This window comes from Aulonocara stuartgranti (assembly GCF_965226115.1).
Source record: "Aulonocara stuartgranti genome assembly, chromosome: 7".
Classification (NCBI taxonomy): domain Eukaryota; kingdom Metazoa; phylum Chordata; class Actinopteri; order Cichliformes; family Cichlidae; genus Aulonocara; species Aulonocara stuartgranti.
In genome coordinates, this window is record NC_138945.1 from 16,891,764 (window position 1) to 16,908,834 (window position 17,071).

The window sequence follows — 17,071 nt, forward strand, 5'->3', positions numbered from 1 at the left end:
ATGGCACGGTTTCCAATGTTGCTGCTTGTTTACTTTGCGTAGAACCAACTTTTACTGGGCAATTAATAGAAGTCTGCCCCCCACTGGAGGAGGCATGTGACAGCTTATAAAAGACAGCTGCCATTTTTGGCAGTTCTTGAAACAACAGAAAGTTTGAATCTCATGCTACATTCAGCTCTAAAAAAAGTGTTATTTGGTGACTATATGGCACTAAGTATTGTTTTCTTGTGTGTTGCATTGTTTGTTGCCTCTCTATCCTCATCTTTTCCATTTCCTGTTTCCCCCCCCCTTCAAACCAGCTTTGCGGCACATGGCCACCCTCCCTGAGCCTGGTCCTCCTGGAGATGTTTCTCTTTTTAACCCTCAGCTGTTATTTTTTTTCCCTTTCACTGCCATATAAATTCTTATCATCGATCACCACCCACCTCTGCTCCTCTAGATTTGGGTTGTCAAACATAAGCAAAAACTCCATTCGAGCCCATTGGATGGCTTTGGAAATTTAGGAAATTGGGCATTTTTAACTGTATTTTCACAAGCTTTACAGCTTTTCCTACTGATAAAGACTTCCCCTATGGCCGTTCATACAACACCAAAGCAATTAAGCAATAGATTTCTGTGTTTTACACATTTACTTCTTACAATTCAAGCCCAATGAGTCATGCTGAAAGATTTCTTTAATTTACTACAGAGGCAGAGTGAGACATACTGTTGAATTTGAGCTTCTTTTTCTCATATTGAGATCTTGCATTGATTAAATGTGTAGTTAAATTTCTCTACACTGACATAAAGGGTAGTTTCACTGGTCTGGCCTGCATAAGATCAAAGTGGGCTGTATGTGGGAATGATATTAAATGAATTCACGTCTCTGCTCTAGATAAAGAAACCACATAAAAGGTGGAAATTCTTTTACATATTTACTTTTATTAACTCTTAAACATTAAAGTGTTGTGGTACTAATGAAAAAACTTCCGAGGGTAATAAAATCTGCAAGCACATTATTTCATCATACATTCAACAGGTTTAAAGCCCGTAGATCACCGATTAACATGAAAAAGATATGAGCTTTGAGTGGATTATTCCTTAGAGTAAATATCTGATTCATTTAAAAGGCAGAACATTACAAAAAGTCATAAATAGATGTATCTGATCATCTAGGCTCAGTATACTGTTATATCAACTAGCACTGGGGGTCCACCTGTGGATTGCACAGCACGATTTTTCTCGCAGTCCCATGACAATCAGCTCCAGATAAATCAGCTCTTGCAGATAAAACACCTCGCCTTTCCATCTATAAAAAAGCAGTTTTGCTTTTCCCGCTCTGAACCACTTCTCTGGAAATAGCGGACTCCATGTAAAAGAATTCCGAGCGCAAGAGCTGGAGGCGTGAAACTTTCACCTCAACTTTTCCTCCCACCCTCGGCCAATAACAGGGCTGGCCCTAATATACGGGCTCCTCTGATTTGCCCGAGTCTCCTGTCCGCAAAGTGAGTGACAGCCTGGGGGGGAAGACTTCTTCCTCTTCTGTGCGTGTGTGTGTTGCCCTGTTGAGTTGAAGGGGCTCTACGTGACTGAAAGAGAGGGGCCAGCACTTCAGATCGGAGGCGCAGCGGTGCAGGACAGTTCAGAAGCGCAGAGAGGAGTACGGGAGAGACGGTGGCCGTCCGTCAACCAGCTGGGGGAAAACACACACTAACAAACCCTTATGGCTGCTTGAGAAATAACGATATACCCCCCCTCCCCCCTTTTTTTCTCTGGGACTTTTTTGGCTTTTAGTTTTTTTTTTATTGTCCTGACCAGAAGTTTTTGCAAGTCTAATTAGCTGTTGAAAAAGTGAACCCACTTTGCCGTGGACGTCTCTGGCGGTCATGGATACCCATATAAGATGGAAAGTTAAACGGAGGATAAGGGACGTCCAAATCACTTTATCCGTGATTCTCCTTTTTATCACGTCGCAAGCGAGCTCAGGTGAGATGCAGCTGTGTGGGGCTTTTTTCTTTCTTTTTTTGTGGATGCACTTTGGAGGAGCGTTGCACTGAAAAGTTTTTTGCCTTTTCGCTCATAGTGGACCACAGATGTCTGCCCCTCCTCTTTAATGTATTCATCTTGGTGGTGTGCCCCGAAACTATGGGAACTTGTCAAAAAGAATTAAAAGACTGCTTTTGGAGGTTTCATCTGCAAGTTGTGCTTAAGTTTTTTTTTGTTTCTTTGTTTGCCAAAGCAGTATAGCTGAAGTGCATTTATTTATTTCAATGCATAAAAAATAGGAAATATATGTATTAATTAGTAACCATCATAAGTAACTAGTTTTTCTCTGGCATACTTATTATGTAGGAGTAATTGCTGTGGTGCATCTTAAAGTCTAAATACTCTTTTACCAGTGCTCCTTTTTCAGCAGATGAGAAGGATGAGTATAATTTTCATAAGAAGGAGGGGCTGAAGCTCCTCTGAAGTGGTAGGGTGGAGCCGCCTTAAGGACTCCACATCAGGGGACAGCACTGGGGCCCTGCACTGAGGCTCAAGCAAACACATCTTTCACTAAATGCATTCTATAAATTCTCCCGATGTTTCTCACTGACAGTTATATGAGTCTAGTCCAAAAACATGAACAAATAATAGTTTGGTATGCCAGTTAGAGGCCCGCTTATTTTAATTGGAGAAGTGACCACCTCTTTGTCTCAGTGGTGAGAGGGCATGCAGTTGGGTTTATGCTTGGCCTATATGTATTATTAGCGCCTTAAGACTGCCTGGCATGGGTGGCGGGCTGCTGTGTGCTGTGAAGGTCTGACACAGGACATTGAGATGAACAGATAGCTTCTTCTGTCTGCTCGGGGCAGTTAAAAAGCTTCCATGATTGTGCTGATGGTGTAAATTTGTTGTGATGCCTGATTACAGCCCATTATGGAGTTCAAAATGCACTCCGGTTTAGAAAGCCATGATAACATATAAAGTTGAAGTGGTTTTATAGGTTCATGTCGTTGAATATACACTAAGAAAATTACTGCAAAGTGTTTATTTTCATGTTTCCTATAAACACTGGTTATTAACTGGACAAAACCTTGGTCACTGTATGCTGGCTGGACTCAAATCTGGGTCATTTGTGATGACTGAGGAGGAGTTGAATTTTTGGTGGGACATTAAAGAGTGTGGGCCTGAGGTCATTTTGATGGTGGTGGCTGGATTTAATCATCTCTTGAAACTGACAGAGAGGAACGAGAGTTTTGTAAGAAATCCCTAAGGGTTCTGGTATATTTTCTGAAACTTGACACACACCAGACAGGAAGCACTTCATGACTGATTGCAAGAAACATGCCAACTCCATGAAAGCTTTTTTTTTGTGAACTAATTATTCTGTCCATCAAATATCTTTTAGATTTTTACATTCATTTTTTAAAATTAGCTGCTTTCAGTTAAACACTGTGCAATGCAAAAATGAAATCCAGTTTAGCTATTAATAAAAACTTTTCTTTTTTTTTTGCTAAATGGCTTTTCTAGACCTATTACAATCAGATAAGACAAATAGTCTACAAATAATTACTGACAGCTAGCAAGTTTATCACAAGTGAAAGCTTATTGCTGACCTAAGCCTCATCACCTCTTAGCCTGAGGGAGGACCAAAATGCATCAAGCTGAAGACTAGTAGAGACCTGCCCATGCATACAATACTAATTGTTTAGGGCTTGTCAGCTATGGTTAAATTAAAAACCAAAATTTTAAGTATGCTTTTTTGTTTTGTTTTTGTTTAACACTGAAATCAAAAAAGGACAGTTGAGAAAATACCATTTACTAAAGAATTAATGTTGTATTCATGTTTTATCACCAGCTGTTTAGGTAGTATGATGCTAATTCCACAATGGTTTTTGTTTTGAATACAATACCCAGTCAAGATCATAGCCCAACAAATTTCTTATCAAATGATATATAATGTGTTCATAAATCTATAATTAATGTATTTCCTATAACTAAAATGCGTATAGAGCTCAATAAAAAGACAAGCAAACAATACAGCAAGGCCTAACCTATTAGCAGTTAGCATATTCTTTACACAACGGGTTACTTACCCATGAAGCATAACTACATTTTCACTACATTTGATTCAGAGCCTTTTTCACTGTGAACTGTTGGCATGTGATACATTTTGAAACACAGAAATGAGTTAATAAACAAATACTAAAACGCCACATTCTATAAACTAACGCAGTTGGGAAAACGATGTTAAAATAGCCTGCTATGTAGAGCTAAGCTAATTTGTTGCAGCTTTATTACAGTCTCTCTTAAAGTATAAAAGACAGTCTTAATGCTGTGTGTCTGCTGTTAAATGTAGCTTAGCTTATTTGATGCTGACCAGAATTGAATTATGTGGAATAAGCTCCTTACTCATTATTTTATAAAGACAAATACAGAAATATGCATTGAATTTATACTGTGATTAAGTTATATACTTGTATCACAGTGTATATATTTTAATATTTTGCGGTCAGTTTGTCTTTCAGTAGACTTACGTTTAGAAAGACCTTGTCTTGGTATTAGAGAGGAAAAACTCAGTTTAAGCTATGTGAAAAGTGGTAATAACAGAAGGCCCTGGACAAGAATTTGAAGAGGGGTCAGAGTTCAAAAGTGAAGGTCAGGACTGCTGTCAGGTTTACAGTTTCACTGCCTGAAGAGAGGCATTCTTTATAGTGTAGCTCCTCTCATCTTTGCTTCCCATAATTCTTCTCTGTGTCTTGGAGGCAGCAGGGTAAGATGTGAGCTTTTCAAAGAACCTTTGCAACAGTTTGAAGCCAATATAAACCCTGAAATGCAGAATTCAAATTAGGATTGATTGATATGTGTAGTCTCGACTTTTTAGCTTACTGATGTTTTCACATGTCTGTGGGACACAGTATAACTGCTATAGAATAAATCTAGCTTATTTTACAAATGGTTTCCTTTGTGTTTCTGCTGACTTGCATTTTTTAATCTGGCCTCCTCAATCAATGGACTCTTTTCACAAGTATTAGATAATCTGCTTTGACTCTTTTTTCTTTGGTTTGTTGTTGTTTAATTAGTAAAAGTTTTTTTTTGGATCACCCTTGTTAATACCAGACATTTAAACCAGTTCAGATCGTACTTGTCGAGTGTATTTTAGTCATCGAAAATGCTGAAATAACATTCTTTGAATACCTTGTGCAAATGAAAACATTAATGGGTTTTGGCCAAAGTCACCAAGGGCATTGAAAATATTGGAAGAAAAGGCTGACAGGCTAATAGATCACAAAATATGGTAACGACTTGAGAAATACCCTATACAGTAAGAACTGATATATGTTGATTCTCTACATAAGTTTTAAAGAAATATAGAGAAGAAGGCCTCGCTGTTTCTCTGAGCTCCTTCCCATCTGGACTTGATAAGTTCCATTGTGCTGTCTGCTAAGCCCTTCAAAAAGCCAGAAAAAATGGCTTCCAGATGTTTTCTTCCCATTCTATGTGGAACAGGGGACCATGAAAAAAAAATACTGCTGCATTTTTTTTCAAGTGAAAATACATTCTGTGCTAGTTTTAGAGAAGATTTCTAATCAAATAACATCTGCAGTCTTAGAGCAGATTTTATAAAAATAATGATGCTACGCCTTGCATTTCAGCAAGGTTTGCACATACACATTGAGGGCTGTTAAAAGGTTCTTTCTGTTTAAGCACGCCAGGTTTATGGCAGGGTTAAAGGTCGACTACAGCTGGTCCACAGCTGTTTTTTATTTATAGTCTCATATCTGGAAAACTCGTTTTCAAAAGGAATTTATGTGGCTTACTCTGATTTTGACTTTTTTTTTTCCATATACCGTTTTTCATGAGCCCAGTAAGAAAAAAATCATAAAAGATACTGTGACCAGAGAGATTTTAACCAATGACATTACTTCCTGATTGGTAATTGCATATCAGTTTATATAAATTAAAGGCAACAATGCCAATGTTTCATTTACAACATTGGGTTTTAACCTTAAGAGGGATATTCAGATTTATGTTACCATCACCAATCTGCCTTAGCTTCAATCTTCCAGTGAGAATGTAACTGTAATTTCTGAAGGGCTTTTCTTACTTACCTTGAAGTGGCAATCCTGAGGTCACGTCAAACTCAATCAGATAAATGGCGATGAGAAAAAGTGGCTTCTTGTGTGTGCCTATTGCCATGGCGCTGAGGAAGGAATCCGAGTTAGCTGTTCTGTGGGGAGAAGCAGTGACCCTGCAACTGCATGTGCCACTTCAGCCCTGTAAATACAGGCTTTGTGGAAACGACTCTGTAAATCAGCCCTAATGCCTGATAATAGCATGAAAGATAAAGCAAAATATGCAGGACAAGTTTTTGACCCCGTGTCAGAGTTAAGGAGATCCTTTGTGCTGCACAAATAGTTCGTTATTTGCCATATCTTGGAAAGTATATCGTCTAGTCCTTTCCAGACTAATTAAGGTTCAAATAACTGTGTTGAACCGCTCAATGGTCCTCTGTACTCATGACACAGTGTGCTTGATTTGAAGCCAGTGGTAGATTTTTCTCCAAATTAGCTTATTGCTAAAAGCACACCGACATAGATGGATCATTCCAGCTCCAAACTACAAGCAAACGGGGACGATGTGTTCCTTACACTCTCAGAATGGAGACAGTGGTGTTGGAAATGTCAACATGACCCTACGAGTGATGTAAAAGTTGGATGCTCTACCTAATGATGCAACCCCCCACGCCTGTTTTTGATTTCAACCGTATGCTTTGTTGCAGCGTGTAGTGCATGGCAGAGTGAAAAGTGAATTCTGGTCCAGGCTCACAAGCCGAGTATTCACTTTAGCTGGGAAACAGTGCTTCTCTCTGTAATGGGGTATTATAATCATTGAGCATGGAAAGCAATGTATGACTCATCCTTTCCAACCCCATTCCCCCTTCCCCAGCCCGAGCTAAGCCACAGCCTGGGCAGCAGAAATACTGAGTGTAAGCATTTTTTTTCCTACTAGGGGGAAATACAATGGCTTTTTGGTCACTCTAAAAACTTTACTGTAGCCCCATGTACTCTTTAATTTATTGGCTGACAAATTTAGAAGGAGTTGAAATAATAACACAGTAAAAAGTAAGGTTTTGCTTATTTAGCAGTGTTTTGTCATGAAACCAGCCTCAATGAACTTACAAGGGAGCAACAAAGGAACAAGCTTGAGTTTCACTAATTTGCCAAAGCAAGCTCAATGAAGGCTAAAGGTCCCGGAAAGGAAACCCTGTTTCTTATTATCTTCCCAGTTGCAAAATGGTGACAATATAAGAGGAAAATGTTCACTGTCAAAACATCTTGCAACAAAATAGCATAATTTAAAACACAATAAAACTTTTACACGTACAGTACGCGGTTTAGTGAATACTATTGCTCGCATTAGATATTGAAAAGCTACACATTATAAAGCTAAAAACTGAGACAAAAAGTTTTTTGGTTGCACTGATATGCTAACCAAAACCGCAATCTTTCCCTATCCTAGGCCAAAACTCTTTTTTGTTATGCAAACTCAACCACAAGTTGTACTCAGAATACAAACTATGGCCTGTGGCATTGATGTCATTTACTCTGTTTGCATGAAAAACCCAGAAAATGTTTCCAATGAAAGTAAAAAAACAACAAAAATTGTGTAATTTAGAGTTTTGAGTTACAGTTTTGTGAACAGACTCATGATAAGAAGCAATGTCATACAGTGATGCTCTAAATGAAGTTCGGAGCTAGTGCAGGACCTCCAGAGTCAAGATGCTAGTGGTGATAATGTAGAGTTAGTAAAAGGAAACCCAGGAGGACGAGGCCGTGATGGGTAGGGAACGGAGGGCTGCATTTTACGTGGAAGGCAGAATTCTTAAAAAGTAAAGGCTACTTCAAGAACAGGAAGTGACTGGTTTTCAGAACACAGTTATGTCAAAATTGTTAAAGGAGTGAGTTTGACAAAGTGGGAAAGCAAAAATGATGAAAAATAGAGCAACAGAACGGGACTACAGCATCACTCTGACACATAGAGGAACAAAAGCAAACTGTCAGGGAACAGATCTTCCTCAATGAAATTAACCTGAAGGATCATTTCTTCAAGACTTCAAGACTGTGCATCTTATCATAGTTAGCAGCTGATTTTGATCACTTATACTGCAGCTGTCTGTCATTCCTGAGATTTACTCATGCTTTAACTTCTGTTCACCCACAGGCTTGATGTTGCTCAACTGTGACACTGGTTAAAGTGTCAGCAGGAGATGAATTGATGGTTGACTTGGCTGTCAGTGCAGCTCGTTGCATGTTATCTGGCACCGTGATGAGATGGCAAGGTTTTGTTTTTCTGCAAGTTTCATATAAAGACTGTATAATGAGAAATATGACTGATAGTTTATATATTCCTGTTGTTTTCATGCCTTTTCACACTTCATTGGCTTGCTTTTAAAAGAAAGAAAAAACTTTCCTCATTCTTTTCTCTGTGATTTCCATTCTCATCACTGACAAGCTTGATGTGCGCCTTGAAATTATGCTTTCATTTACTTCTCCTTAGCCATGCCTATGAATGTAAACATTCCCAATTTAGAAATATAATTGGATTTTTTTTTGCACACACAAAATATAACCCATGTTCCACCACACATATGTTTAACCACTATATTATTGATTATGTGGGCTGAGTGGGACTATTTCATTATGGGTCAATGAGTTCACTAAAGATGATGAAACACCTTCTTGGTGAGAAAACATTGCACATTTGATTCCCATCATTAGCTGTGAGGCACAGCAGCTCCGTCGAGGCAAATAGGTTTGATAGGCAGTGCTGGATAGTCCTCAACGAAGACAAAAGCATCATTATTGTGCAGGATTTTGTATTTATTATTCTGTTTCATTGCGCTGTCCCAGTGTGTTGGTGCTGGAGCTGTTCTTTGTGAGGCTTTCCGAGAGGAAATGGTTCCGTAATGTCAGTGCTGCAAGGCTCTCCTTTATCATGAATTTCTCAGCAGTCAGCTATTAAAACCATATCTGCTTGTGGGAGAGGCAGAATGAGGGGAAGGCTTCAGTGCAGAAAAAAGGAAAAAGATAAAACAGGCAGTCTGTGTGTGGAAGAAGGTTGCACAGAGAGATTAAAAAATAAAACAGAAGCTGCCGAAAAAGACAAAACCACAGTGGGCGGAATGAGAAAAGACTTAATAAGTGAGAGATAACATGGATCGCATATGCGCTTCAAAAGAACCAATTCTGTAGTTTTTGCTGTAAAATGAGAGGTGCACAGTGGAATCTTGACTCTGTGGTGGACGGCAGACAATGATTTATCTTCAGCGCTGTGAGCTGCAGCGTGGAGACAGTGAAGTAAACCATATGGCATTTACACTGTTAAAGCAATAAGAGTGCAGCTAAAGTACAGAGCATCAGACTGCATTGAGGAAGCTCAGGTCAGGAAAACTCTGTTGTCTGGATCATCTTTCAGGTGTGTGTCTGTGTGTGAATCCTACCTGCTTGTCATTTTTTTAGTGTCTTGTCATTTTGCAACTAGGCTTGAGCTAATGTTTCATATTTTAAATGAATGTCAGATTTATTTGATCAAAACCACAGGAACAAATGCAGTGGATATGTAAACAAAACGATCCCGGGCTTCTCATGTCCTCCTCTCCTCCTATCTTCCCTGCTGCTTTATCCTTGTGCAGCTTTTTCAGCTGGTCACTGGGTCAGTGTCCTGAAATGTCTGGGACTGAAGCTGGCGGATAAAATGAAACTGATACTGGCATGTGAAGTCATTTACAGACTAAACACTGGCCTTTGTTGCCTTTGGAAGTTGTTGCCTAAGAAAACATTTTCTTATGATCTAGTCATTAACTAGATGTACTGTGTATTGCTACTTGGGTTGCACTGATTGTTAAATTCAATACCAATGCCAGTGTTTAAACGAGCAATGTGGGTGATACCTGAAACCAATTAATTTTTTTTCTTTTCTCAAGCTTTTGTTTTTGTGCTCATTTATTCTCTCTCTCTCTGGACATGTTTTAAAGTTTTTCCAGCTCATTTAGTTTGTGCAAAGGTAATGCAATACAACAAATAAACTTCCACCAATGACATGAATAAATTCCATCTTTCTTTTTCTTTTCTTTTCTTTTTTTTTGTCAGCAGCGCAAATATCAGTTGATGCCAATATTGGGTTCATACTTTGGTTCATCCCTACTTGGATCTTTGTAAAGTACAACCCTGCTGAGGACATGATGGTTGCTATTGCTAATGCTAACAGTAGCAAAGGCATCTAGACTTGTAACTTGAGCTGAATTGCAGCAGACACATTTCAAATGGTAAAGTGTTTACTTTTACCATGGTATAGGTTTTTCCAAGGAAAATGGTATAGGTTTCCAGTTTGTTTCACTCTTCTTACAGTTTCATGACCAGTTGCTGAGTAGTTTGCCAGTGTTTGCAGAAAAGTCACTGTCTTCCATGTAATCAGTTGGCAACTGCAGCAACCTGCTAACAATCAAAGCATAGAGGTTTTTGGTGCAGCACCAAATACCTCTTTGTTGTCACTTTTACTCTAGCAATTACCAGAAACTTGAGACCAAAATGTCACAAATGGGTGACATTTTTTATGACACTGTCCGTTTGTGAGATTTCTTACCTCCTTGATATTCGATGAACAACTTAAGTGGTATTATTGCAAAGTGGAAGTGTTTAGAAACCACAGTAGTTCAACCACAAAGTGGCAGACCATATAAAGTTGGGTCACGTAGTGCTGACCCACATGGTGTATAATAGTCACCAACACTCCGCTGACTCAGTACTTGCAAAGTCCGAGACCTCTGGCATTAACTTCATCAACAATACTGTATGCTGGGAGCTTCATGACGTGAGTTTGTATGGCTGAAAAGTTCCTGTCGGTGTAATGTGTTGTGGCCCTGTGATTCTCTTTATATAGTTTACGCTAACAGGAACTTTCACATTCACTTGGTATTCAGTGTAGGTGTTTTTTTAAGGTGATTTCAATGCTTTGCCACAACTTAAAACGTTGTCTGAGCCTCACTGCAGCGCATGCAGAGAAGTGTGATTGGCAAGAAACCAGTCTAGTTATAGTTTACGAGTTAATTAAAGTTGTGGAGATGATTACCATCTTGGGTACTGGCATCCCATTCCGGTATGTGCTTGCATTAGTTTACACATGCATCTGCAGTAACATGTGCCCGTGCAGTGTGTATAATGTGCTCAGTCTAGCATGAGCATAATGCCTACAGTATGATTCTCATGTCTGGTCACATGAAACCCAGAAGCAACAACTTAAGGTCAGCGCTGATGGAGGTGTGTTCATTTTTTTCCTTCATGCTCTGGATCTAATATGCTGTACATTTGCAGGAGTTCACATCTTAAGACAACATCTGCAAACTTAATAAAAGGTTTGTTACTTTTATGGGATTAAATGTGAACCATTAACGGGGAAAGAAAAAGGATGGCAAAAAATCTCAAATAATTTGTACTGATTAGGCATTTTCTGTCAGGATCTAAGCCAGTTTTAAGATAAATCTTTCCGCTTCAGATTGTAAAGCAAAGTGTTTTGCTGAAGGACAAATATGGAATAATAACAATAAATGTTCAAATGAGGTGTTGCAGAAGGGTAAGTTACAAAAGTAAGTTGGTGAACTAGATAATATCCACCCGCATGAGTCATGCCGGTCCAAATATATCTTATGTGTAAAACCCCTGAGGCTACTTGGTTGTGTGTTTTGTTGGTTATGAATTCTGCTTTCAATTTTGAACTGTAGGAATGCCTTACATCGCCCTATTTTTAAAGTTACATAGTCTTGCTTTAAGTAATTAAAGCCAGGACCCTAATTGTAACCTGCTGTACTCACAGTGTGGCTCCAGCTTCATAACACTTGGCTTCAAGTTTTATAACAGAATCAGGTGAAATAAAAAAAGACTCCCAGACCCTCCCCATCTGTGATGCGCACTAGGAGGGGGAAGTCTCTCTTTGGGCATTCTTGTTTTTGACTGTGCTGATTTCCAAGAGGAGCCAGGGTCCTCTTTATGAGTGCTAATTACTCCTTGTCCTCAGCGCCAGGTCAAGCATGTGCCTGGAGAGTTAGGCCTCACTTCAGGAAGGGCTGGAGGAGGAGGCAGTGAAAGAGGGAAGAATGTTAATCCACCCCACCACCATGAAAAAGTCCTAATTCAGTGGTCCGGCACCCCTCCTCCTGTCAAATGAAATGCTGCTGTCTGGAGTCGCTGAGTGTTGTCACAGAGACTCTGTGTGTGTACACGTATGTGTGCGTTAGTGGAAGTAGACGGTAGATGGATGTTTAGGGGAATGGGATCCACCACAGTCCTGGCACGGAGCCGAATGTGGATTAAGAATGTGGCACTCGAGCTACTGTTCACATAAAGAGAGAAAATCTGAAATAAAAAAGGTGTAGTTAGGTAGGGAGGGGAAGATTTATAAAAGAGCTTTCTGCCAACTTCTTTGTATAACAGTTTGTTGCAATGTAATGTTTCACCACACCTTTCAAATTAACTCAGACTTTATGAATTCATTACACTTTATTCCACTGTGACAACCTGTGCTTGACAAACAAAACCATAAACGGCTTTTTTTAGCATGTCACATCAAAGATCAAAGTAATTTGGTGGCTAATATATGTATCCAATGTACAGGGTTTTTTCTTTGTACATGGATGGGGACGCACTAACTGTAGGATTACAGCCACTCTCAAAAACCAACAGAAAGTTTCATAGAAAGAAAAATTTTGTGTTCAGGTCGTAGTTTTCATTACTGAGAAAAGATCCATTAATTTCACAGTCTTGCTAATACCACCTGATGTTCTGAGTGGTGGCAGTGCAGGTTTACTTTTCATGCAGGATTCATGTGGCATTGCTTATTTCACATCTTGAATGGTGCTTCAGTATTTAGTGGAAGCATGCGCAGGTAACATGAGAAGTATAATGTTTTTATTTACACTGAAGGAGTTCCTGTAGAGTACTAAAGCTTAAGGAATGCCATTTACCATATTTGTGTCACATCCACTTGCATGAAAGCAGTAAAAACAACAGCAAAAGTGCTACAGCAGATCCATTGGGTGAGCAAATGTACACAAGACCGTGTCATGTAAACAGTTTTCTGTGTATGTATGGAGAGCCAGCGTCTTGGATGTGAGGGGCTGTGGTCTGGGAGAAAATTATTTTTAGCATCCAGCACCTCAGGTGTTGGTCTCTTGAGGGATCTGCCATGCTAAGTGGGTAAACATCTCAGGTTAACAAGGTGGGATTGAGAGCCATACCTGTGGTTTAGGATGTGGTCAAAAAGGTCGACTGCCTGTGACAGAAATCTGTAAATGAAAGTGCGTATGTGTTAACGGATGATGGAAACATAGGCGATAATGTTGGTGTTTGTGCTCTGAAGTGCCCAAAAAGATTGCTTTATTGAAAGGGACGCGCTTTTGGCTGATTCTCAAATGGGTTTTTCAATAGGGCTTTTATTTTATAGCTGTTATATTATGCTTTCCTTTAGTCTACCCCCTTCTCTTTTAATCCTATTGGCAGGCTCCACCTTGGTTCACCTCCAGGTGACCGATCCCTGAGGTTGCTTTAAGGATCCATAACCTCACCTGAAACCAAAAGGATTTTATATGAGGATAAAAGAATAATATAAGAAATTGACTTATGGATGCTCTGAACTGGATATGAAAGAATGCTGTCCTGATGCTCCCTTCCAATTTGCTAATCCACGCTGACATTTGATCATGTCAGTGTGGATTAGCAAAAGCAACACTCCTTGGAAAGGGTCGCTGGGTGCTCCTTACAAACATCCTCCTTTTTTTCTCCCCTTAGTACTGACCTGGATGTTATTACTAACTTGTTATTGAGTATTAATCTGAGTTTAAGTGGCTGTAGCACAAAAATATTTGATCTAACTTGTCAGTATTTGTCTGTGACTTAATAAAATGGCTTGTTGGAAACATCTCATAAGTGGAGGTAGTGTATCTGTTTGTGTTCATACTTCATACAAAATGATAAAAAGGGGTTGTGTTAAATTACCCCTACGGTCTAGAAGCACAGGCTAAAAAATCAGGCTTTTTTTTTATCAGTGAGTTAAAGTTGAACTTGGTGTTTTTACCTGTCACCACCAGAGTCTGCAGCAGTGGGGAATAGCAAGGTTGTGTCCAAATAAGGACACGGGGACAGTGTGTGATAGAAGGAGATTACATGAAGATGTATGAGGAGGTGAGATGGAAAAGGGAGGTTGTGGCTTGCTGGTTGAAACAGTCTGAGAATCAAAGACACCACAGTACGCCACCACCTGAGCATTACTATTGGATTGCAACACTGTGTACTGACTTTATGACCACACTACTAAGCTGCATCATTTAGACAGTGGTCACTGTGTCAGCTGTGAGATAGTTATTTCCATCCCTTGTATGGACTGCCTCTGTGCAGTTATCAATTGATCTGTCTCCCAGTGAGCGCTGTTAGATGTTGGCAGGTTAAAGGGAATGACTGTTGGGGCAAAGAAGTCTGCTGGGGAACAGCAGAGATATTTGCATTTTGTGGTCCCTCTCAAAAATTGTAGCAAATAACAAAAATGTTTCTGTGATTCTATGCTTAATGCATCAGCCTTATAAATAATCTTCCTGTGTGGTTAATAATGGATTATAGAGGCTTCAGATGGATATTTTGATGAATAGATTGTGCTTGCTAATGCCATTTAAGAAGTGTGAAGATACAGGGTAAGTTGTTTTTTCGGCCAAATATTTCTCACATTATCAATTGAGGAATGACACAGATATTGAAAGCAAATGCATACTTTAAATGAGTTAAAGTATTCTAAACTTTTTCAACTCTGGAGGGTGACCAATGTATCAGCAGGCTGATATTATCTAATTGCCAGTCTGTTGGTATTTGTTTTTATAACAGTTGCTAAATGAAAAATGAAAATGAAATCAAGAGAGAGGAGAAACACCCTTCAACCATGTTATGAGTGTTAGCGTTGCATAGTTTGTCCACCAGAGGGCACTGCACCCTCCCTGTTTGTATCGCAAAACTCTGCCACAAACACAACAAGCAGCTAACCTGAACAGAGTCGAGTAACACAAAGGGTAAATCAATATCTACACATAATGAATTTTATGGAAATCTGTTCACGTGTTTGAAAAAATAAAATCAGTGGATATTTTGAAACATATTGGCCTTAAAAATCTGTCTATATGATGATAGGTGGACCAAGTTTTCACAGGCTTTGTTCGCCTTGTGCCGCGTGACTCCTTCAGTAGGAATAGGCTCTTCTGACCTTTTGTTCATGAAGCAATAATGATGTAGAACACGAATGCGGATTAGTAATCTATCAATGAGGAAATTTGTACAAGAAGCACATGTGATATATCATTACTCTGCTGCTGAGCTCTGAAAGTAAGCCTCATTAGGTGAACCTCTGTCATCATGACTGAATGATAGACATTTTCTGGCTGCTGCGTGAGCTGCTGCTTCATTGTGAGCTGATGACAGACGAAGCTCTTTGTGTTTAGACCCTTCACCCGCGCAGAGGCTCTGTCATCCTGTGGGTTTGGACTGACAGGAATATAAGAGTAGTTATCTTTTTGACATACTCACAGGCTTGACTTGTTGGGGTTTTAAACAGATGGGTGCAGTGGGTGTAAAAGAGCTGCTATCACAAATCCCTTAACCACTTTTGCCTAATATGACCCCAGCACAACAACACAGTGTAACTCGGACACGACTCGAATCGTACAACTTTCTTGCCTTTACAAAGTAATATCTGAACTGGAAACAGATGCTTCAGCATTCTTGCTTTGTGTTCATTGCCAACCTGATGTTTTAGTAAAACAAGCAAACAAATAAAAACAGTATGATTTTTATTTTACTAATTGTAGCCTTAGACATCAGCAGCCCTCTTTAGCTAGTTCTTTGTAATGTCGGAAACATGCAATCAAACCTTCGAGGATGAGGAGGAAGTTTTTCTTTTACGAAGCCTGCACAGCTGCAGAGGAACACGTGCATCCAAAGTACTCTTAACTGAAAACCTCTGTTTAGGACGCCCCCCTCCCCCCCTTTTTTTCTTTTTAATTGATCTGCTCTGAACGTGAGTCATGTGTAATGACATCCAGCTGGAGGTTGCTGCAGGGCAATGGAGAATGCACTCAAAGACTATTTAGAGATGCCTGTTCACCTTTCTTAGCAGCCCTTTCACTCTTAGATGGATGGGACCATTGAACATTTTTTTAAACAATGTGTGTGGTCTGTGTAGACCGAAAAAGACACAGCTTTACCTGTGTGTGGGCGTGTTTTTAATCTTGTCTAGTGGGTTGGCCCTTGGTATTCACATAACAATACAAAAATGCTTTCTTTTTTTCTTTCCTAACTCTACTGCCATAACCCCCTCTGTTGTCCTTTTTTTAGATTGTCCTTTCAAAAATGAGGACAGCCTTTGATCCTCAGTCATTATGTGACCGTCCCTATAGTCGTGACCCTGTGTGCTATTGTCCAGAACCTTTCTTGGGCAATGCTTGGTACTAATGTGTGTCATTGGGTAGCTTGCTATCTGTGCATCTGGCTGCAGGAACAGCTGTTTGTCCTGGGTGGTTTTGGCATGTGACAGTGCGGTCCAGGGTCAAACCTCGTGTCACATTGTTCTGACCTAGTGTACTTCTGTGGTGGCCTGGTTACAGCTTGGACGACCGGCTTGAGAGTGTGCTAATTGCATGGTTGTGGTCTAAGGGAGGCAGCGGTAGATTTAACATAGCAGGGAAAGAGATGGAAGGATGGGTTTTGGTGCAGCTGAAACCAGTGATCATGGGTGATCTATAAATGGGCATGTCTCTGTTTAGCGCCTAAATGGATAACAGAAATCTTCACTGAACCACAACAGTGGAGTCTCCTGCTGAGTAACTAGTGCTTCTAAGTCAGCAAAGGACAGAAAATAGATTGAGTGTGCCATAATTAAGGCTTGCTTAATATGCAGAAGTTTGGAGTTGCACAAACTCTGCAGTGGCATTGTTTTAGCAATGCGCTGGCCTTCATAGAGACTAGCCAAATGCTCCGAAGTTAAGTTTGTTGAATATGAATCTAATGTCCTTTTTGTG

The 17,071-nt window shown here is 39.8% G+C and overlaps 2 protein-coding genes across 4 annotated transcripts in view; one reads left to right on the forward strand and one right to left on the reverse strand.

Annotated features, from left to right (window-relative positions):
* The window catches only part of LOC309711816 (uncharacterized protein), a 304,239-nt gene that overhangs the window by 211,221 nt on the left and 75,947 nt on the right, over positions 1–17,071 (reverse strand). The gene's annotated exons all lie outside the window — the stretch shown is intronic.
* The window catches only part of col5a1 (procollagen, type V, alpha 1), a 74,951-nt gene continuing 59,366 nt past the window's right edge, over positions 1,487–17,071 (forward strand). For all 3 annotated transcript variants that reach the window (XM_082541156.1, XM_082541157.1, XM_082541158.1), the window contains exon 1: positions 1,487–1,965. In XM_082541156.1, the coding sequence (XP_082397282.1) occupies positions 1,866–1,965 (100 nt within the window). In that variant the 5' untranslated portion in view covers positions 1,487–1,865. The remainder of the gene's footprint in view (positions 1,966–17,071) is intronic.